The sequence below is a fragment of the Mesitornis unicolor genome, unplaced genomic scaffold, assembly GCF_000695765.1.
Source record: "Mesitornis unicolor isolate BGI_N332 unplaced genomic scaffold, ASM69576v1 scaffold18307, whole genome shotgun sequence".
Taxonomy (NCBI): Eukaryota; Metazoa; Chordata; class Aves; order Mesitornithiformes; family Mesitornithidae; genus Mesitornis; species Mesitornis unicolor.
In genome coordinates this window covers 76,278-99,714 of record NW_010198620.1, presented here as the reverse complement: position 1 = coordinate 99,714, position 23,437 = coordinate 76,278, and the positions used below count along the sequence as shown (strand labels likewise).

The following is a 23,437-nucleotide window of genomic DNA, read 5'->3' as shown; positions in this document are numbered from 1 at the left end:
AAGTACAACTAAACCAGTGCTCAGTCCTTCTGAAAATGAAAGGCTAGAATATTATGACTAAACTCATTTCACAATTGAATCAAACACTGGCAATGCAGACTCTTAGATTGTTTTTCTAAACAAATAGATACAGAGGTATCCAGAGTAAGACTTAAAAGCACCACAGATAAGTGGGAAGATAATAAATCAAGTTAGAAAGAAACTATTGTTTTCCAGTTCCTTTCATACTTTCATAAAAGTATCTAGCATCTGCGGGCACCTTCCCTCTCCAAAACCTTTGCATTTTTCCATAACACGAGTGAAAAATAAAGAAATACTAAATGTCGAAAGGCTTAAACTTATATTTGAAGTACAACCAGTATGATAGGCTACACTCAGAGAGCACAGTCTGAGCACGTCTTCCTTTATTGTGGCCCAAATACACACTTCTTCAGTGGCCCTGGGCAAATCACTTAACCTCCCTGTCTCACTTTCCCATTCTTTAAGATGAATGTAATGCCGATTATTTATCTACCTGTTAAAGGTGTGGTGAGGATTAATCAGTGTTTGTAAAGCCATTTGAAGATGAGAAGCACAGCATGCATGGTAAACCAATTAAACCAAACACTCATCCCAAAACTTGGTTCAACATATGGAAAAATAAGGGCAGTGAAGCACTGAGTTTATTATGCAAGACAACTGCTTTTGAGAAAATGCTGTGTCTTTAACCACAAAGATCTTGGGGCAAGAAAGGTCATCTGGAGTAAGAGGTCTTTACAACTTGTCCAGAAGCTGAATACCAGAGAGCAAAGGCATATCCTTGACAATTCTACTAACATGACCCCAAGATTGAAAAGACAATACTGTTGCCAGACAAATTAATACACAGAGAAAGCACAAAGACAATTTCACACTGTTTGGTTAATATGCTCTGTAAAGTTATGCCTTTGTGTCCTAATTTGTACATATTTTGCTATTTCTGTTCTATATAGCTTTGATAGTTCCCTCCCATTCCAAAGAGTACAAGCAAAAAATTATTCTAGAAACCTCTTACCTATTTTACCGTAAAGCAAACTCTGTTAAGCAGAGAAAAGCAACAAATAAACCTGTAAAGAAATTTATACACATTCCCTTGAGATGAGTTTTAGTTAAATGAATTGCACTTTTAGTTATTGTTCCTTACCTTTTCATTCTCCAGGTCTAACATCTTCTGTGTCAGTGCAGCTTCTGTTCCCTCTATCTGTTTTAACCACTACATGAACACAGCAGTGTGAAGAGGAAAAAATGAAAAAAACAGAGCTTCTGAAAGAATTGCACCGAACATTTGCAAGTTTGTTGCCAATACTCCCAGGCACATGCATCCCCCTTATTCTCTATTCACTTTGAAGATGCACGTGAATAAACATGTTGTAAAACATAGGCAGAATGGAGAACTGTAGAAACATACTAAAGACTAACAAGGGAAGGCTGTTTACCTACAATAAATTAAAGGTTTTTTTCCCCTGTAAAGTGCAAGATAGAAAATAGACTTGGGTGAAGAATGCAAAATTAACCTGATTGTTTCTGACTTGCTATACCTAGTACTTGTCAGCCTAATTTGTAAAACCATTATATGATTTCAAGGCACTAGTTCGGCATTTTTCCAGATGGCACTTTAAACAGAAGACAAGGTGGCAAACTCAGTCTTTTGTTTTGCACTATTTGCTGCACCTTCATGGGAAGAGGTTCACTTCTAAAACATTGGTAATGTCATGGGTACAATAAAACAGACAGACACACAGGAGGTCATGCAGTTGCTACCGTGACTCCCTAACCATTCTGGTGATAAACAAAACAATCAGAATTAAGAATAATGGTCACTGCATTCCAAAGGTTAAATTTCATATTGTAATAGATAAATTACTAACCATCACCAGGATTATATTAATATTCAGCATTTAAGTTTATTGGAATTTATGAGAATGCTCAGTTCTGAATTGTTTTATTTCGTTTCCTTATTGGTCTACCATAAGGCTCAATGACTAGCTTACAGAGAGCATAGTTTAGACTAATGCTGCTTTTTGTAGCACCAGCTCCCATGAAGACCAACTGTAGCTTTACTGCTGACAATTGCCACTTTTGTCAAATGCTTAGCTTACTAACACTAGATTACTCCTATTTAATTCTTTTGGTAACCGTTACACATCAACTTTTTAAATTTAGGGTTTTGGTGGGTTCATTGGCACTCAGACTCAAAGGAATTAATGACATATCTATTTTTTTCCAAAGACAGGAAATCTTGAAATGTAAGTTTACAAATAAGCAAAATTTTTAAGAGACTGGTGGATAAAAATGGAAACTTGTTTTATCTACTTAGTAGGTTTAGCTTTGTACAGAGTTGAAAAGTGAACAGGAACACTGTACCCCCCCAGTGATTCTATTCTCATCATCTTTTTTTCTTTATTTTGAAGGCAACAGACTGAAGATATTCCTAAGGAAAGCCTCAGCACTGATAAAGCTTTCAGCAAGACAGTGAGCATTCTGAGCCCTTGAAATCAATAGAAATGGGAAGTCTCAGCATCTCTCACAGCTACCCTCAATATTTGCAAATGAAGGGTTATTTTGGGCACTTTTATAGTCTAAGAGAATATCTCCAAAACTTGTTTTTATTTTTAAATTAGGTTTATTTTGTAAGATTGATTTTACCTCAAGACATCACAATCCCAACAAAGTCATGTAAGGATGAATACATGCTCTGATCCAGACAACTTAACAGAAAAGCATGCTTCCCTGACAAAGTTATGTGATATCTTAGAAGACATGGTCAGCCTTAAGGCACAGAAAAATCTTCACTGAATTCTACCTTTTCACAGAGGGAAAGCACAGTCCCAGCTTGGATTATTGCAACCTGTTCTTCATTTCTCAAATTCTAAAATACAAAAAGATGCATTTTAAATTGATTTGGAAATCCATCGTTCAACATAAGCACTAAATTTTAACTGTACTTTAAAGGATAAATCACCTATAACATTTAGCATTTTATAAACATGGCCAGAAAGGATCCCATAATTGCAAGTATTAAAAGCTAAAGGGTACCTAGTCTCTGCTCTATTTCAGTAGACCACTCCCACAGCACTTTTGCAACATTTCATTATTCAATGAAAATTAAGTGGTTTCTGTCAGAGATTTTTGAAATATCTTTCTTTTTTTTTTCCCTACCCTGAAAAATTCTAGTTCATTGGACTATAACCCTGCAGCAAGGGAATCCCAACTTCACGCATTTCAGACCTTCCCATTAACAAAAACAATGCAAAGGAAGAGCACATACCATAGAATCCTCCACAGAACTTTCAACATAAAAAGTAAATCTAGAGCCTAAAGCTATTATTACGAAGACCTCAAACTTGTAAAGCCACCTTTAAAGTGGACCCAGCTCCACTGATGTTTGTGCCCCAGCTGCATGACCAAGATTTTATACTGTATTTGGCAATACAAGGGAAGAAAGGGAAGCAGCTATCCTTGCCCTTGCTCCCAGCAAGTCCACTCCTGGCAGGGGCATCCTTCTCAGTAGCAGGTTTTACTATTACTACTCAAAAGAAAAAAATATCAGAAATAACTCAGCCTGGTTTTGATTTCCTTATTTTTCTTCCCTAGCTTGTTTTGTAACTTTTCTCTTTGCCTACTACAGTGCAATTTTTCCATGTTATTCAGCTCAGATCAGAACCTATCGTGAAAAAATACACTTTTCGCTAGCACCAATTTAACTTTAAAATTTCTTTTAAGTTTGTAGAAGTAGTACCAAGCCACTCATATTGTTCAAATATAGGCATATAAAAATCACTCTGTGCATTTTCTTTAATGCTATTTTCTGCAATGGGAAAAAAAGTTTTAAAATAATGAGAAAACGAGAGGTATATTTGAAATTAAAAATTTGTTACCCCATTATCTCCAAGAATATCTAGCTTCTTCATAAGTTCAGATATATTCACATCCTGAAAAAGATGTTCAACACTTATTTTTCATATAGTAGGTAAGAAACAGTTTTTATATGGTACATTTTATGTACCTTTTATTCACTTCGGCATGCAAAAAGACTCAAAATGTTAGTAAGTGAAACATTAGCTTTGCATCACAATTACAAAAGTGTTATTGATACTTTCAGACATAAAACCAAATGTCACTCTTGATAATAGCAAGCAACCTGGATGTCTGTATATGAGGGCAGAATGTTCCTGTACGGTTCACATTTACCATTCTCCTGAGGTATGCAGATGAAAGAACAAAACTGATAAACAGGCTTAAAGGACTAGTTTTTTTCCTGTTTGTTTGTTGTGGAGCATCAAGTACATCAAGCTGTAGAAGCTAAAATGACAGAAAGCATGAACAAAATAATTGTGAAGGTTTGTTGGGTGGTTTGGTTTTTATTTTCTTTGTTCAACAAAACAGTAAGGTTTCAAACCAGCCTTAGTGTGGAAGGAGGGAATATGCACCATGTGTTGAATGTGACCCTCCAAACACTATCAGTTCACAACCTTTGTGAGCCAAAAGCCACGTTTCTGTGCCAGTCAGTCCCTATATCCAGAAAAAGCAGCAAACGACCCATCCTTATTAAGACCCAGTCACTGAAATCAAGAGAAACATTCCTCTAATACAAAAGAGAGACAAATAAATTCACACAATGTCTGTATTTTACACAGTGCCAGGGATAATTTCTAGGCACAGAATTCTATTTTCTACTTTAAAAAGCTGTTGGAAAGGCTCATGGAATTGTTCACCCTGCTCTAACCACATTCTCCTGAACTATCACAAGTATGGTCCACGAGTTAACATGGACCAGAGATCATACTCATCAACAGATTGTATGCAGCTGTGCTATTTGAAGGTAGGGAGGCTTGAGAGCATGGGCAAAGACCAGTTCATGCTAGTCTAAAATGCTTAATGCACATGCAAGACAGCCTTATTAAATATTCAGCACTTCTCAGAAGAGACCAACATTTCACAGTGCTGTGTCTTGGCTCACTAGTTTCACTACTTACAGCGCACAATGTGCTGGTTTGCATTTATATGTTGTGCAACTGCATTATGCGAGCAGTCAGGATGATCAATCTTTTAAATTTGTTAAAGCTAAATTAGCAATGCTTGCAAATTACATAGCTACACCAGAATATATTTACTCATGATTCTGTACCTAACAGACTCCAGTAAGGAAGGCTTAATAAGAAATGAAATTTCCCAAAGACTAGACACAGATGTGGAAGAGAATCTACAAATTAGTCCATCCTGGCTCCCATAAAAGTAATGTGTTGTGTTCAAGTTGGTCTATCCTGAGATGTCCTCTCTCTCCCCTCTCTCCTCAAACACTTCAGCAGTGTCTCTAAATTTTACATTAGTTATCAAACAGTGCACATCTATAATTCTAGAATGGTGTGGAGCTTAATACACACTTGTGTTTGAATCAGTGTTAAAAACAAAACTTGATTATGATCTGAATTAAAAATGTTGAGTGGAAACTTCTATAGCTGATCAGGTACACTAATGAAGAATGGAATCCAGTAAGACATGTAAAGTCTTGCATCTATTGAGCCAGAAATACTCATTCTAATTAATTTATTACCATGATGAAGCACATGGGGAGTCTTAGCAACCAAATCAGATTTTTCATCATTCTAGAATCTAATTTGTTACTGATGGCTAACAATTTCAAAAGACACTGAAAACATGAAAAAGTCAACAATTCTAGTATGCCTATATTAGATTACCCCTGCTTCCAAGTAAATGAATGGAAAGGCAGATTGAAAAAAAACCAACAACCCCTCCATTTAGGAATGCAACCGAAGACAATGGAAAAAACATGAATTCTAGATCCTGGTAAGGTTCACCTGTTACAGTCAACATACAAATTAGAATAGGCCTTGTGTGAAAGGTAATGGGCTAACTGATGACTCTTAGTCTGGTTTGGGAAATAACTACCCAATCAAACCTGTAGGTAAAAATCACGCTTCATTTTTTTTTCTTTTCCTTTAGACTACTCAGCTCCCTAACAATATGCAGACTGCAATTTCAGTTTATTTCTACTACGGACAGTATTTGGCTTATTAAGGCACTGAAGAGAAGCAAGCCTTCTATGAGAAGACTTGTAAATACAATTACAAATACAAGCATAAATTACTAGCAAGTGCCATGGAGTATAATACATAGAGATATTCCACTTTAGTCACTTGTAGAAGTTACCCTGGCGTGGTGTGCAACATTATTAACAAAGCAAGTCTGAATTCAATCTTAAGTGAACCAGCATGCAAAGCCATTTGTACAGTGAGCCTATTCAAGGGAGAACAGAAGTGAAAAGAGTAATTCTTGCTTCCTTATAGCAGAAGCTAATCAAGTGAGATCCCAATGTTTATCTTGTGCTTGGTCTGAAATGATAGAGTCCTACCTATCTGAGTGCGTTTCAGATCAGGCACCTCATGCCTCAAGGCCTCAGCCGAGGCAAATAACTTAAGGATGTTAATTCAATAAACAAAATGCATAGGTGCTTCACTTAACTGGGTGTAAAATAATAGGTGAATGTCCTATTTCTGACCTTAGAAGAAAACATTTAATATCAATAACAAAGTACTGCAGCAAGCCCAACAATTAATCACATCCACATCCACATTCTTTGCAATGTTTTTAAAGCAGTACCCTGAAGTAAATTTAAATTATCTTGATTGACCGGCCTTCATTATCAATGATGAACTCCTGACAGACTACCAGATCACATTCTTATGAAACCCTTTCCCTGGTTAATAAATATCTTTTCTTTCTGTATTTATTTTTTTCAGATTTTCTTCCCTACAGCAAGATGGCAAACCATTTGTTGGGATATTGGGTTGGTCATTCCAAATAAGTTCCTGGACATCCAATTGTTACTAATGCTCTACATATACCTTAATTCCTTCCTGTTGACAGAACAGTTGAAGTGCACTTCCATTGTTTTCAGGGAAGGTGGTTATGTGAAGATTAAATGCTGGTGACCTTCGTTCTCTCTCCTAAGGAAAGATTTTGTTTAAAAACAACACATGTGATTATATGTAAACATTCATTATCTACCTTTACAAAACATACTTGTTCATTAAAAAGGCAGATTCTGATCCACATTCCAAATATATGGTATTTCTTACTACTTTCACCATATTTGAGGGATTTTGGCTTTAGCTAAGCACAAAAATTGCATGTGTTTCCACACAAACAGTTTCTGCAAAGTTCACCACCACCCCTCAGATGCAGGAACCCTTGCACGCTGGCCATATAGGTGACTGGAGCCCTAAAAAACTCTGCAGTATTTTGTGTGGATTATAACCTTATTTAATTATTGCTTGCTTTCATGGGACAAAAAAAAACAATATAGGAAGAAGAAACTGCAGAAAAAAAAACTAAGCTCCATCATGAAATAGTATTACCACTGAAGATTTTCTCAATAAAATTAAAGCTGTGTATCTGCTCCCTCTTTATTCTACAGTTAAACTTTCTATTAGAGCATGTAAAATCCCCAGTTCTATTCACTGCACAACCCAGGATGTTGGAATATGTTGAAAGGCAGCACTACACTTAAAATGTTCTTTGTGCCAAAACTAAAGATGATAAATCCCCACTTATCTAAAACTATAGTATTTCTAAAACATAGCCAGCCTATCTACTTGACTTCATTTATTTTCTCAGAATACCAACTTATTATTTCTTCAGAAGGCATAAATACAGTAAAACAATAAAGCAGCAATTTTACTGAAATTTAATTTTATTGTGCTTGTGAGAATTACTTGATTGAAGGCTCCTGGCGATGAAGGCACTGGATCTTACTCTGAATTCTCTATGGCCATGGGAACACGGAGTGAGGAAAATTGGATTTCCTCTCCATATTACAAGAGGAGGAACTGGCTACAAGAGCTTCATTTCTGACATTATAATGAAAGAGAGCTACTGCAACTATTTTAGTTCCTAAGACCATGTGTGCATTGCCCAATTTTCTGAATGACAAAATGTGGAGCTTTAATTGATAAGGCAAGCAGGCTGTATCCATTTACTTAAGCAAGTTACAATACATGGCAACTCTTTTTCATTAACTAGCTTAAACCTAACTTGAAACGATAATGTACTGGGGAAAAAAATCTCTGCACTCTATATGTTTTTCCCCTCATAAGCTCTATTTTAAATATTTTTTGCATTAACAATCTGATTTGGAAGTTGGCTTAAATGACCTAGCTGTTGTAATTCAAAACCAGAAGCTTAATTTAGATTTTTTTGCATTTCAGATTTTTTTTAAATTATTTTATTGCATTAAAACCATCTGAACTTCCTTGCATTAAATGATGACAAATGCTTGCACTTTCTACTCAAGCCTGATTTTCAGCCAAAATAATTTAATTCCTCTCAAAAGAATACTGTCATGATTACCAGAAGCATTCATGATTTCACTAAAGCATTCATATTGGCAGTCACATTTATTTCTACATGCCTGCCTATCTTTTCATGCAATCACACAAAAATACTACCATTGTTATTCTGTGAAACAAGTCCTTAAAGATTTGGCACATGACAAAACTCAACACGTCACACTGAGCTATTTTTCATGTTATTTTTCCATGTGAAAAAGACTTTCATGAAGTCACTGAAGAACTGTTCTTCTTTTCCTAAGAAAATCTTTTTGTTTCACTTCTAAGAATACTTACACTTTACAAAGCAGTTTCTAGTGAAATTGCCAATTCAAATGCTATATTGTTCAGTATTTTACTTTATAGTTCCTAAATATTAGAAAGCATTTTTATTTTCCTGAATATCTCCTGAAATTCTAATAACCTAAATTCATAACTTTGAATATAATGGGCTATGATACAAAACTACACAGTTGACAAAGGATTAAAGAAGATTAAGAAATGTCAGAGACAAGAAGCAGAACGTCCACATAACAGGAAGACATGACATTTTCATCTTTATCAGAGAAGTTACACATGCCAAGATTTTTGGTGAAAAAGGTTGGTGAAAATTATGGAGGAGTGACAATGACAGGTTTCTTGGAGAATTTATTGTAAATGGTGTTAAGAATGCTGATGATCTTTGAAACTGAACAGTGTATTATCAGGCAGTACAACTGTGTGACAACTGTGCACCACACACAAGTAGTTTAGTGTTACTACCTCAACAAGGGCCTCATTTATGAGGTGATGTGAACCATTGCTTTCTAGTGTGATCACAGGCAACACGTTCAAATTTTTCATCCACAAATAACTTCACCATTACTTCATTAATGCAAACTACAGAATTTGCTTGCTATTGGCAATGAACTACTTTCACATATAGAAGTTGTACTTGTGCTTCATCAGTTTAATTTTGACATTATCAGAGTTTTTTTTTCACCTTTTCCCTTGACTGATGCCAATTATTTCCAGTCCATGACCATTTTACACCATCAGAAAATGGACTTCAGGTAAGAGAAATTCTTTCAAAGCTGCTATCAAAATGTGTTCTTTTAAGATAATTTTACTTCATATGAATGTTGTCAACGTTAAATCAATGTAAGTAAAAGCAATTATACACTGATGTAATGGATGTGTCAGATCTTTAGTCAGATCACTGCATGCAAGATGTGAGAAGGTGTGTTAATTTAAACAATGCCAACCAAGGCGGTAGTTACATACCAAGTGATTTTTACATGCAGGAAAGGAACAGTTATGGAAATGAAACAAATAAAAAAGGCAAAATATTGCAAAACCAAAATATTTTATTAGATGAAAAACAAACTATATGCAATATATATTAGCTATATTACATCTTTATAGACATTAGTGAGTGCTCTCTCCAAAACATATTAAGGCAGTGGCATCAATTTCATTATCCCGAGATACAACATTTAAAAAATAGATACCTAAGTGATTTCCCTTAAACATGCACCAGACATCAGTAATCTTTACAGGAATTTCAGCTTGGGTTCAAACACAATTTCTGCTCCATTTGAGAGTTTGCAACAGAGAGAATCTCTTACTTCAAGCTCTAGCACTCTGAACTCTAACAGCTCATTCTGGTCTTTTGCGTCTTGCATCTCGTTCTTCAGCTGATGCTCTTCTTGTTCCATTCTATAAATCTGTGAGAAAAACACAACATCGTAACACCGCGTAAGCAATGGAAGAGATACTGTGCAGAGTTATGGGCCAGGGGTTCAGACAAAACTGTTAATTATTTCAGTTTCTGATTAGATGCTGGGTTGCATCTTGGAGATAAAGAAGGAACATCACAACAGAAAGTATTTGTGAGAAATACCAGCAGAAAATGGTCAATGATCTCTTAAAATTGTGATCTGGTAGTTGTATGAAAAGTGATACAAATATTGTATCTAAGTAAGTGAAGCAACATGAGCTTTCTTTTAAAATCAAGTGAATGAAACTGGATGACATTAACACTTGGGTAGGCTTTTCTCATTGTCTTTCCATAACTAGACATCTACTTTATACAGTATATGGAAGACAATAATGGAGAGGTTTTAATGCCGACGTTTTAATTTTCCAGATTTGTGCTTTGTGGTGCTAACAATGACAAAATAGAGATTCAAAGCTTACCATTATGCCAATAGCTCTGGTCTACTGTTTAGCTTAACCAGATGATCTTTTTATTTGTATGAAACTAAATAGAAGTGTAACATTTGGCATAATGCACTGTAACACTTAAAATACCCATGTAAGTGTATGAATAAATTAAGTCTGGCAGTAGTTACTTTTAGTTATGAATGTTTCTTTGGCTATCTTATTCCTATTATATTAATATTGAGCTACTTATTAACAAAAATAATTTCTGACTTCCTGAGTACTAGCTAACTTTTCCACCAATATCAGTGAAGAACAATGAGGAAGCTCAGCTCTGAGTATTTCCAACAGTAAATGATACAATAGTCTTAAATCAATCAGTATTACTTAATGTCTAGAAAAACTGTAAAAAATGGAAGGCTGAAGGGAGCAGGCAATTTTATTAGTGAGCAGGACAATAATAGTGGTTTTTGTAACTGTTTGACAAAATACATGATTCCACATTACACTTAATATTTTAGATTGTATTTTGTTGGACACTAGAAACATCCACCAGCGTGGGTTCTACTGTAGTCTATACAACATGAAATTCCACAATAAAGAGCTGCTTCCATTCCCGAAGAGCACAAAAGCATATTGGTAGGTTAATCAGTGACTTTTATCTGAATTTCTGTTTCCGCAGAGAAATAAAACATGCAATTTTCATGTTGATGTTCCAGTACTTAGTACATTAATTTCTTTTTACTATTCCTTTTATGATCAAGGGCAGCAATTGTGAGAACATTCCCAGATTCTGAACACATACCTTCTCTAGCAACTCCTGATTTGTTCTGATTAACAGCTGCTTTTCTTCTACCCACTTTGAATCCTATGAAAAAGAAGAGGATTAAAATATTAAAATTATATATATTTTGTTATACAAGACAAACTAATAACCATGATAATTAGAAGATTTCAGACATCACTGTACATTCAAGTATGAAAATGGTCATATATCAGAAAAGCAAGCTTTCATAAATATTTCAAGGATAAATACCATTTTGAGCTACAGAGAAAATAAAAGTTACTGTCTTGTTACTTGTCTCTTGTTACTTGTCTCTTGTTTCCTAATGCTCCAGCTAAGCATATGCTTTAAAAACTTTACATACAGTAATTGTGGGCGAACAGTTATATGGTATTTTTAAATATTTTTAAAAAATATTTATTTACTCAGCTTAACTCAAAACTATTACTTCCCACTGCAGAGTTGGGAACTGTCTTGCAAAATCATCCCATTTTGAGTGGTGTAATGCAAATCCCAATGGAGAAAGGGAAGAAAAACATTTAATGACCACAAATGACAGAAAATACATTTCAGTGGTGTGTAGTTAATTGCCCTCTGCTAAAAGTCTGACAACCAGGCTAATGCACAGTGCTTGCAATAGGGAATTCAGGGGTATGGAGGTAGGAAAGTGATGTAAGATATTCTATACTCCATTTGAAAACCGTATTTCATTTGAACACTTGTTCCAAAACAGATCTTTGCTTTTAGGTTTCTCAATGGCTTCAAAAGGCTTCATCAAATATCTCTTTAAAGACCCAAACTACAAAAACTCACTGCGAGGCATAGCTGGACATTCAGATTTCATGGATTATAACAGCCAAATTTGCTCTGTTCTCCCTGTAAAGTCCTGGCTTTACTGCTCTAATAAGCCTAATAAAACAACATCCAACACTTGATATGCTGTACTAACTCTAGATCAAATTATTTTCTAGCTAAAAAGGACAACTTATTTAAAAACTAAATGTCTTAACTAAAGTATTAAGGTTGATCACAGAATCATAGAATAGTTTGGATTGGAATGGACTTTAAAGCTCATTCAGTCCAATCCCCCTGCCATGGGCAGAGACACCTCCCACCAGACCAGGTTGCCCAAAGCCCTGTCCAACCAGGCCTTGAACACTTCCAGGGAGGGGGACATCCACCACTTCCCTGGGCAACCTGTGCCAGTGTCTCACCACCACCACAGTAAACAATTTCTTCCCAATCTCTACCTAAACCTACCCTCTTCCAGTTTAAAACTGTTACGCCTCGCCCTATCACTACACTCCCTGATCAAGACCCCCTTCTCATCTTTCCTGTAGACTCCCTTTAGGTCCTGGAAGGCTGCTATAAGGTCTCCTCAGAGTTTTCTCTTCCGCAGGCTGAACAACCCCAACTCTTTCAGCCTGGCTTCATAGGAGAGGTTCTCTAGCCCCTGACCATCTTTGTTGCCCTCCTCTGATACTTTCCTTGTCAGCAAGGTATCTGAACATTGATGCTGCACGAGAAATTAATGAAATCTGGATATCCCAGGCCACTAACTAGCCTTGAAACATCAACCAAAAATCTCTAAAACTTTACAATAAAATATTTACATTTTAAAAAAAAAGTTTCAAGTTAGTTTTTCTACCTACTTTCCCCTACATTTACATATTATACTGTTCTTTCTTCTCTTCTCATTCATATGCAAGAATGTGCAAGTGTATTTTAACTTTAAAGCAGTAAACAAGTTCTTCAAGGTTACCATGTTAAAAGTATCGTACTAAGAATAATATAGTAAAATAAGAACCAAACAGGCATGATATTTGTCAAGAATTTTTGAAACGAAAGAAATATTGAAAATCAAATCCAGTGTCTAGTTTAACATTTAACTAGCATTTTACTAAGGTCAAGATATGAACAGAGTTGCACTCACAGACTTAGGGTGGGTATCCCAATGCATGCATATGGTAAAAGGCTGTTAAAACTGTTACACCAGACCCGCAGGTTCAAATATTTCACTTCATACAAGTAGAAGAAAATTGATTAATTTGCTCTATTGATAATTAACTTTTCTGTATTCCTCAATGAAGTTAGTTCAACTCAACTTTCTGAGAATATCTTAATTTCAGTTGAATTGTATTTACATACACACCAGGCCACTGAGAGAGCTGAGCTTTAAAAAAATTTAAAAAAATAAAAAGAAAAATCCATCTGGCACATTACATACTCCAGTATTTTGAGCTTCATTATATACCACTATTAATATTCTATAAGAATATCTTCCCTTAATATAATGTTTCTTACACATGTACCTCAATGTACCTTGCAGAAATAGATTAATCTTATTCTACATAAAGGGTAATTCTGACAAATCAAACTCATGAGAGATTAACAAGAGCCATTGACACTTTGAAATTACACATAAATCGTTATAAACTAAGCCTCAAATAATTTTTAACAATAAGATTTTAATCTCCTGCTCCAAATTTGACTTCAGGAAAAGTGTGGAAAGTCTTTATTGCTTCTGTTTCCTGCAGCTGCAAAGAAAGACTAAAAATTCCTGGGATAATACACTAGGATTTTTTGATCCATTGTTTCCTTTTCAAAAGCACTTTAGGGACAGGTTCCCCAAACAAATGTTTCACAAGTATTAGTAAATTTTTATCACTACCATTAGCACCTAAATGACAAAGTAATTAAAAAAAAAATCACATAGTGCACAAAGAAGTCAGTTTATCATCACAACCATTTATTTTGTTGAAGGTAAACACTAACAAGTCAGGAGAACTGAGCAGTTGCTAGAGCTCCCAAGAAGACACTATCTCCACTCCTGTGGAAAGCTAATGCTCAGCACACAAACTAACCCACTAGAGACAATATCATACTGCTCCTTGCCACGTCCCTGTTGGCCTTCTCAGAGTTACTAAGAGATACAAGGTTGAAAATGTGGTTATGAATTCCATTAAGTAATAACTAATCAAATTCTGATTTCTAGGCATACCCTTTTGACATACCATTCTGGAAGCAAAATTGCAGAAGTAATTTCTTACATGGGTATCCATGGTCACTTATCTTATTCACATACACAGTACTTACATTTTACACTGTAATAGTCAACTATTTTGTTAATGTTTTCAATTACACAGCAATTTGCCCAAAACACCTTTATCATCAACAAACTAAAATGTCAGCAGTACATCCTCCAGAGGTCTTCAGTTTCATTTATTCTTCCAAACGTTCAGTGAGCTATCATTTTCAGATTGAAAACATATTCTCTGTTTTTAGTAAACTTTTATTTACATGGAATTTACTAAGCAAATTGCAGATTGTGTGGAAGCTAGCATAAACTATTTTTATCCTTAATTTGAATATGGACCCAAAACCTTTGTATTATACAGTATCTTATAGAAAATTTTTCTTACAAAAGAATAAACCATAAAAACAGTAATATCATTAACTTGGCATTATTTGTAGGTTGTTTTTGTTCAATGCTACAGGGTCATTAGTCTTTTAAATTTTTATCCACAGATATCTATATTTTATTTTATTACCATACACTATCTGCAATCTTAAAATTGTTATTTCAATCAATAAAGTGTAAAATAACATCTTACTAATTTTCTCAGTGCATTCCAGCAGTTATGCAACTGAACACCTTTCAAATCCACTCTCATAACTCTTAATCAGCCTTCCCGAAGATCCTAGACATTATTAAATATGCTTCATCAAGAGTTTACAAGATAAGAAGCATAAAAGCTAATTTTACTCTGTGCAACAGTATGAGTATTTGAAAGCAGTTGGGTCCTCCAAGAATTTAAGGCCAGCAGAGTAACACCACAAATGCCTGTCAGTAACCAGACACACCAAATGGTTCATTCCTCAAGCTGAAGCACACGTGGAAGTGATTTGGTTTTTTATTTTTTTCTATGCTACACACCAAAAATATTCTCCAGTACAAATATAGAGTATTTATTTTATTGGAATTTATAGCAAATATAAACAAAATTGAAAACAGGAGAAAGGCCTTCATCAAATGACAATGGGAACAGAATTTACAATGTACGTACAGATAGTTATTTCTATATTAGGGTCTAGTGTATTATGTGTTAGAAAATGAATCTTTAATAGCCTTTTCTTAGTCTATATAATATTTTCCTCTATTTAAGTAATCTATTGCTGGAGTAGCAATTAAGTTGCATCAGTCACACTAACACACCAGCAAGCGATGAAGATGGCAAGGGCACCACTGCATGCAAGGGAGAAAATGATATTGTAGAGGACATTAAGAGAGCCTTTTACCTGTCCTTTCTCAATTAGAGCTTTCTCCAGGTCCTCAATTTTTGCCTGACACCTGAGAAGATCAGCTTGCAGTTGTTCACGAGTCTGGGGAGGGAAAAAAGTATTAAAAAGCCTGTGTGTATATGCATGCACACCCAGGCAGACAGCTAGATTTAATAACATCAGAATCAAAGTAAAGATACTTTCTTCCACTTATGGGCTGTTCAGTCAGACTGTAATGTTTTTTCATTTTCACATAATAATTAAAGCCACCAGTTTAACAGCACTTTTCCTTCCTATCCTAAAAAGATGTTATTATCACATATTCAGTGACAAAGCTCTTCCCAAGGGGGGAAAAGCAAAAAAAGAAGTTAGGAACTGAAGGAGCTCTAAGAAGCTATTCACAAGCTTTAGTAATTCAAGGCAATTGGGAAAAAGAAGGCAAGAGAGAAAAAGAATTGCAATAAGCACTAAAAAATGCTGACAGGTAAATAAAATATATATTGATGCAAAATAATTTATATATCCCACAAACAGCATATGCCAGTTAGTTTTCCTCATTCCACATGATTATTACATTATTACAGTACAGTAGGTATTACCCTGTCAGTCCAGTGGTGTCCTAAAACGGACTGGATCATACAAGGTACTAAATAAAAATGGTATAAACCAAAGGACATCTCTGGAGACCTGCAGTCAATGAGGCTTCTAGAGCTACTGTAAGTACTTTTGTCACCATGCTTCAGCTACTCTTTCACCCAAGCAATGCAACAATTCCTGCAGGGACTTCCTTCTGCATCTTTGGGTCCTTGTTGTTTACCTTAAGTCTCATCTAAAAGTAATAGGAAATGCTCATCTCACTGGAACACTGGGCCCTACAAAACTAACCATGCAAAAAGCTACCTCCTGACTCATTCAGAAGATCGATTTGCATGGATGTGACAAGAGACCAAAATTCCTTTAAAAAGAAAGAGCAACAATTTCAAAGCATACTAAAGGGACAGTCTGAAAATGCCTGCTAAATACAATTTTAAAAAATGCTATTGCAAAAATATTCATACCAGGGTCTCCCTTCCCATGAAGGCATAGAAAATATATAATGGTTTCTCATAACTGTCAAATACATGAATGCCTCTGAAATCTCACTTTAATAGCAGATGTAATTATGCCCCTTGCCCCAGTTCTAGCCTGAGAAGTGATCTCCAAAGTCCTTATTGTATTTCTCAGATAAGTGTCCTACTTAAAAAGAGAGTGTCAAATGCAACTAGGCTTTTGTAAGATGCTGAGAACTCTAACAAATAAAGCCATAATGCAATAATTCTGCTATTATAAGAACTGTATTTCACACACACACACACACACAAAAGTTAAGGTTGATTGAGAGCCACTTCAAAGAACCTTGAAACCTCCCCTTCCAGCCCCGAAACAAAACATGCCACATTTTAAAGTAAACCTTGAATCTTCAAAATACTGGCTCCGGGGATAATAGACTACCATTTTTAGCTGTAAATAACTCCAGATAATGTCAACCAGTCTACATTCTTCTGTAACTTTTATCTGGAAAGCTTTGCTTATTAACACACAGAAATTCTGCTCCTGCAAGCATACTGTTTCTATACCTGAGAATATACAGTAAGTGGATTTTAAAATGCTTGCCAAAGAAAATGACACGGATTCAATACTGCACATGTAGCTATACAGAATTCTGTGAATATTTTATTAATTGTCCTAAGCAATGGAACCACTGAGCTAGTGGCAGCTCCCACCTTTGGGATAAATTGAGTCCATCCCCACCAGTAATTTTCAAACCACATTAAAATCTTCATCTTTCTGCATCATTAGCAACATATTGCAGTGGCACAATAGAATGAAGGCCACACATAACAAGGCAGTAATACACAGTAATTCAAAATATTTAACATGTTTCTCCTTTTTGGGCTTCAGGATTTTTTTTGGGAGGAGGGGAAAATAGATTAGAGCTTTTTTTACACAGAATCACAGAATCACAGAACGTTACGGATTGGAAGGGACCTCAAAAGATCATCTAGTCCAATCCCCCTGCTGGAGCAGGAACACCTAGATGAGGTTGCACAGGAAGGCGTCCAGGCGGGTTTTGAATGTCTCCAGAGAAGGAGACTCCACAACCTCTCTGGGCAGCCTGGTCCAGTGCTCTGTCACCCTCACTGAGAAGAAGTTTCTTCTCAAATTTAAGTGGAACCTCCTGTGTTCCAGCTTGTGCCCATTACCTCTTGTCCTATCATTGTTTGTCACCGAGAAGAGCCTGACTCCATCCTCGTGACACTCACTCTTTAAATATTTATAAACATGAATGAGGTCTCCCCTCAGTCTCCTCTTCTGCAAACTAAAGAGACCCAGCTCCCTCAGCCGCTCCTCATAAGGGAGATGCTCCACTCCCTTGATCATCTTTGTAGCCCTACGCTGGACTCTCTCCAGCAGTTCCCTGTCCTTCTTGAACTGAGGGGCCCAGAACTGGACACAATATTTTGTTTTACTGCTTAAACACTTTTTAGAGTCACAGTTTCATTGAAGTTGGAAAGAATCACCTGTCCAAGTCCTGTTCTCAAAGTAGGGTGCACTTAGAGCAGGTTGCTTAAGACCTTGTCCAGTGGGGTTCTGAGTATCTCCAGGGATGAACACCCCACAACCTCTCTGGGGAAGCTGTTCCAATGTTTGAGAGGAAGAAGGGTTTTTCTTATGCTTAAATGGTATTTCTTGTACTTGAATTTGTGCCTGTTGCATCTTGTCCTTTCACTGGATCCCACTGAGAAGAATTTGGTTCCACCTTTACTTCCCCCATAGGTATTTACACAAATTGGTAAGATATCTCTGAGCCTTCTCTTATCGAGGCCGAACAGTCCCAGGTCTCACAGCCTCTCCTTGTGTATCAGGTTCTCCAAGGCCTTAATCATCTTCATGGCCCTTTGGTGGAGTCTGTCCCATTTGTCCATGTTTTTCTTGTACTGGAGGAGCCCAGAAATAGACTCAGAACTCCAGATGTGTCCTCACCAGTGTCAAGTAGAGAGGAAGGATCACCTCTATTGGTCTGCTGGGGACTTTCTTCCTAATGTAGCCCAGAGGGCTGTTGGCCTTCTTTGCTGCAAGGGCACATTGCTGGCTCATGGTTAACTTGGTGTCTACCATGAACCCACCCATTCTTTTATGCAAAACTGCTTAACAACAAGGCAGGCTCTAGTCTGTATTGGTGCATGGAGTTATTCTTCCCTTTACTGAATTTAATGAGGTTTCTCTTCACACATTTCTTCAGGCAGTTGAACAGTCCCTCTGAATGGCAGCACAACCATCTCATGTATCAGTCATTCCTCTTGACTTTGCATCATCTGCAAACTTGCTGCAAGTACACTCTGTTCAAACCTCCAGGTCATTAAGGAAGAGGCAAAACAGTACTGGACCCAGTATCAACCCCTGCAGTACATCACTGGTGGCCAACCTCCAACTGAACTTTCTGCCACTGATCACAACCCTTTAAGCTGTTTCAGTCAATTTTCAGTCCACCTCACTGTCCACTTGTCTAGTCTGTACTTCATCAGTTTTTCTATGAGAATCTCACAGGAGCAACAAAGACTTACTGAAGTCAAGATAAATGACGTTCACTGCTCTCAACTCATCTGCCAAGCTAGTCATCTCATCATAGATAACTATCAAGCTGGTTTAGCATGATTTCCCTTTCATAAATTCATGCTGATCATTCCCAGTCACCTTCTTGTCTTTCAGACATTTGGAAATAGTTTCTATGATTTTTTGCTCCATCCCTTTTCTAGGGACCAAGGTGGGAATGACCAGCAGTCAGTTCCTTCTTGCTTTTCTTGAAGACGAGAGCTCATTTGCTTCTTACAGTCCTCAGGAACCTCTCGGAATTGCCATGACCTTTCAAAGATAATTGAGAGTGGCCTCACAATGGCATCAGTCAACTCTCACTAGTCAGTAACCATAGAACCACAGAACGTGTCAAGTTGAAAGGGACCTTTAAAGGTCATCTAGTCCAACCACGCTGCTGTAAGGGGGTAATCTACGCGTTCAAGGTGTACTTGATGTAGAATGAAGGATATGAAGTGAAGATGATGAAGTTTCCAACCCTATGGCTATTGCTTGCCAATTTGGATGTTACATATTCTTTGGTCATCAATCACAATAGTCATTCAAGTAGAGGGTGGCTTGCAAATATGCTGCATTTCTAGACATGCCCCTATCTGCAATGAGTTGGAATGAACTGAAAGAAATTTTGCCTCTCGTTAACTTGGCTCTTTTTGGATGCCACCACTGTTCAGTAAATAGATCGAGGGACTGAGTCAGAGCTCACCAAGTCATTATGAAGTGATTTCTCCTTGGTTTGGAAAAAACAGAATTGAAGATGTCAGCATGACTTCTGCTGACCTCATCTCTGCATTAAATGGTTAAACACAGTAGTGACAGAAGGGTAAATGAAAACAGAATACATACTCTTTCATACATCAAATACCTATAGTACAGACACTGGAGTGAGGATAAAAATCCATTTATTTCAGAGAAAGCAAACAATCACACTTGCTGACCTAATAGGAACAACAGTTAGCTATGCATTTTTAGTGGAAGAATATTCTTGAAGTGAGATTTTAAGAAACAAATGATGATTTCATCTATTCAACAAAACACTTGAAAAACTGAAAAACCATCTGTCAGATTTGGGTCAGATTTTTAATACACTCACATGATAAAAGTACCTAAATACTTATAACAATCTATTCTCTAACTCATTTTAAATCCATCCAAATTACAAGTTCAGTTGGGAAATCGTTCTCAACAACACTGCCTTACTACTGAAATCTTTAACGTATTACGCATGCTAGAATAAAGTATAATGATATCTTTGTTCTGATCACACTAGATGAATCTAAATTGTCACCTTACTGATAACATCCTTCAATCCTCAAAAACATTGTTCTTTGCATTTCACTGACCTGCAAAGATATCTCCTACTATTCCAAGTTTTTTCAGCTTTTTCAATGATTTCAGAATTAAAAGAAATTTCAGGTAAAAAAATTACCCGTGCTTCTCTCTCTGCATCCAGGGTTCCACCAACTTGTTCTTGAAGTAATGCATATGCTCTTTGCAAAGCTTGATACTCTCGTGTTAGCTGGCAGAACCGTAGTTCAGCTTCTTCTTTAGGTGTGCTCTTAATGAAAAAGGGGAAAAAAGGAGGGGCTTGTATAAATATATATAATGGGTTTGCTTATATAGACAAACTCATAAACGCAACAAGCAGCACAATTCATACCGAGTCTCAAAGTTTAATAGAGGTTTAAAAATCTAAAAGAAATGGAAGTGAAAGGAAGGATGATTTGAGGATGATGCATAAATGCAGGTATCAGTAACCGTGTCTACAACTTCAGGACAGTATAAGTTACTATATAAGGCAGTAATGTATAGAAATGGGAAGAAACTGACTGGGGAAAGATGTAAAGGAACAGTTCTATGCACCACTGTCTTCAGCAACTCCAGAGCCACAGGGGCTTCAAAAGGATTGGTACTATTTGCAAAGCAGTCCATCACTCCCTCTTTACTCTTTTTCTGTACAATGCCAGGGTAAAGCATTTTACCAGCACAAGCACAGTAACACAGAAGTTATATTTCAAAAGCCATAAGGAATTATTTCAAATTCTTTCTTTTAACATGATATATTTTTAATGTCTTAATTTTCTTTGAATTCTGAGAAACTGACATCAACACTTTCAAGGTCTTTCCTATAATGCTGAGGGCAAGAAATGTCCTTCCCTTTAATTAATTTTTTCTTCAAGAACTTGAGCTCTAGGGAAAATAGATTACAATAATATTAGATATTAAATCTAAAAATATAGAAAGCTTCTTGAGACTGAGGAGTATTAGGCACAAGTTAGTGAACAAGAAAGAAAGATTAAAAAGAGCATCTGATTCATGCTTTGTCCTCAGCCCTGCAATCTTTTAAAGTAGGCCAGCTGCACTGTATATCACAGAGCTGAGACAAAACCTGTCAGTGGGTATTTACTACCTATGATCATTTAAGCCTTAATGAATTGCAAAAGCCTCTCTGAGTATTGTAAGTACAGGAAGAAAATCCTGGTTGTATCAAAACAGTCAAATAAATTATAAGGTTGAAAGGCAAACTACTGTCTTGTAACTACTGACTTTTGGCAAAGCCATGTGCCTATTCATTTTCTTTTGACTAATAAGAAAGGGTTTCAGAAAACCAATTTTATTTCTCAGCCCAATATCTGCCAAATCTGGCAGACAGAATATTATCTTATTAATTCTACTGCAATGACTGTGTATGTGTTACTGGACTTAAAACAAAATAAAGCAATTCTCTGCCAAGACTTTCATCGTTCCCTTAGCAAAACAGCTGAAAATAAAATGTTTGCATTTATATACCATGTCAGTTTTTATAGTACTTAAGAAAAAATCAGCTACTACTTACATCTTCCAAATCTTCTTCCGGTGTTGCTGGTGTCCTGTCTGTTTTATCTGTGTTATATGAAGTTACAGATGATGTTTCTGAATCAAGAGATTCTTCATCAAATCCAAAAAATGTCTCCACAACATGCCTCTGAAAAGTTAGTTTTTCTTAGTTACTAGTAAACCAGTTTGAAAACCCCAATGACCCAGTAAGCAGCAGCCAAGGTCTTCTCTGACCATTATTTTAGTATTTAGGAAGAAATAAGGTTCCAATGTAAACCCTTGTTCTTTGATTAAATGAGCTCCTTTTGCAACATGATTTGTATAAGAACCTCTAAGAGCTGAGCTGCACATAGCACTGCATAATTGCCAATAGAATAACATTTTAGCAAACGTATAAAAGCTAGTCACCAAAATCACAGATCTTACAAGATTCACAGTAGAAGAATGCAGTAACTATTCAGAACAAAGTAACCCAGTACGATATAACACACAAAATGTGCAAAAGAAAAAATATTCTGAAGAACAATGTGGAACAAATTTCATCATGTGTACTAATTAAAAAAAAAAGTCTATAATATCTATTTTGCAAAATCCTACTTAAAGTTATAAATTGCTGCTTTCCATTTATTTCCATTATTTATTTCCACTTATTTTTTCATTATCATCATTCCCAATTATTTTCAAAAGTTTTCTCCAGTATTACGACTAACCAAAAAAACTACGCTTAGGAAAACCCAGGATTTCAATGCAGATTTAAAAAATTTTTTGCAATGTAATCAATTAAATGCATGTTTGCAGAAAATCAGAGAAAATGAGCTGCCAATGGAAGGGAATAGCACAATATTAATTATGAAAAATGAAATGTTTTATGTAAAACATCACAACTGCAATAATTCTTTCACCATTTTAAGAGCCCCCTTACCATCAGTTTTCTAATATAAGCTCAGAAAGCAGCAAATTTCCATAGAAAATTCCACTGTTCAAAAAAAATTGCTTAAACATTTAACTAGAAATACAGTTTTTCAATTATTTCTCCTTCCAAAATAACAATAAACTGTTATTAATCAATAGAAAGCCTGACATTATAGACCATACCAGTTTTTTAATAATTCCACACAAAATTCAGAGAAGCAGGAAAATTAAGGAAAAGATTAAAAAAAAGGAAAAAAGAAGGGTGTTTCTGGAAAAACTGAGTCAAATTATGGCACATCCTAGACAGGAAGGCTGTCTGCTAAAGACAGACAGAAAGATCTGTCTGTCTCTATATTTTTTGGCACTGGTGATGCTGAATCACAGATCCCAATGTCACAGATTGTTTTTTTGTTTTTGTTTTTTTGTTGTTGTTGGTTGTTTTTTTTGGTGGGGGGAAGGGGTGTTGTTTGGGTTTTTTGTGTTTTTTTGTGGGTTTGGTTTGTTT

General features: G+C 36.0%; 1 protein-coding gene across 1 annotated transcript in view; it reads right to left on the bottom strand.

The window, feature by feature from the left end:
- Positions 1-9,898: 9,898 nt before the first annotated feature.
- The window catches only part of JAKMIP1 (janus kinase and microtubule interacting protein 1), a 52,524-nt gene continuing 38,985 nt past the window's right edge, over positions 9,899-23,437 (bottom strand). The window contains exons 8-12 of the mRNA XM_010189204.1: positions 22,040-22,168; positions 20,633-20,761; positions 15,592-15,675; positions 11,314-11,376; positions 9,899-10,072 (exon numbers count right to left, since the gene is read on the bottom strand). Of these exons, the coding sequence (XP_010187506.1) occupies positions 9,899-10,072; positions 11,314-11,376; positions 15,592-15,675; positions 20,633-20,761; positions 22,040-22,168 (579 nt within the window). The remainder of the gene's footprint in view (positions 10,073-11,313; positions 11,377-15,591; positions 15,676-20,632; positions 20,762-22,039; positions 22,169-23,437) is intronic.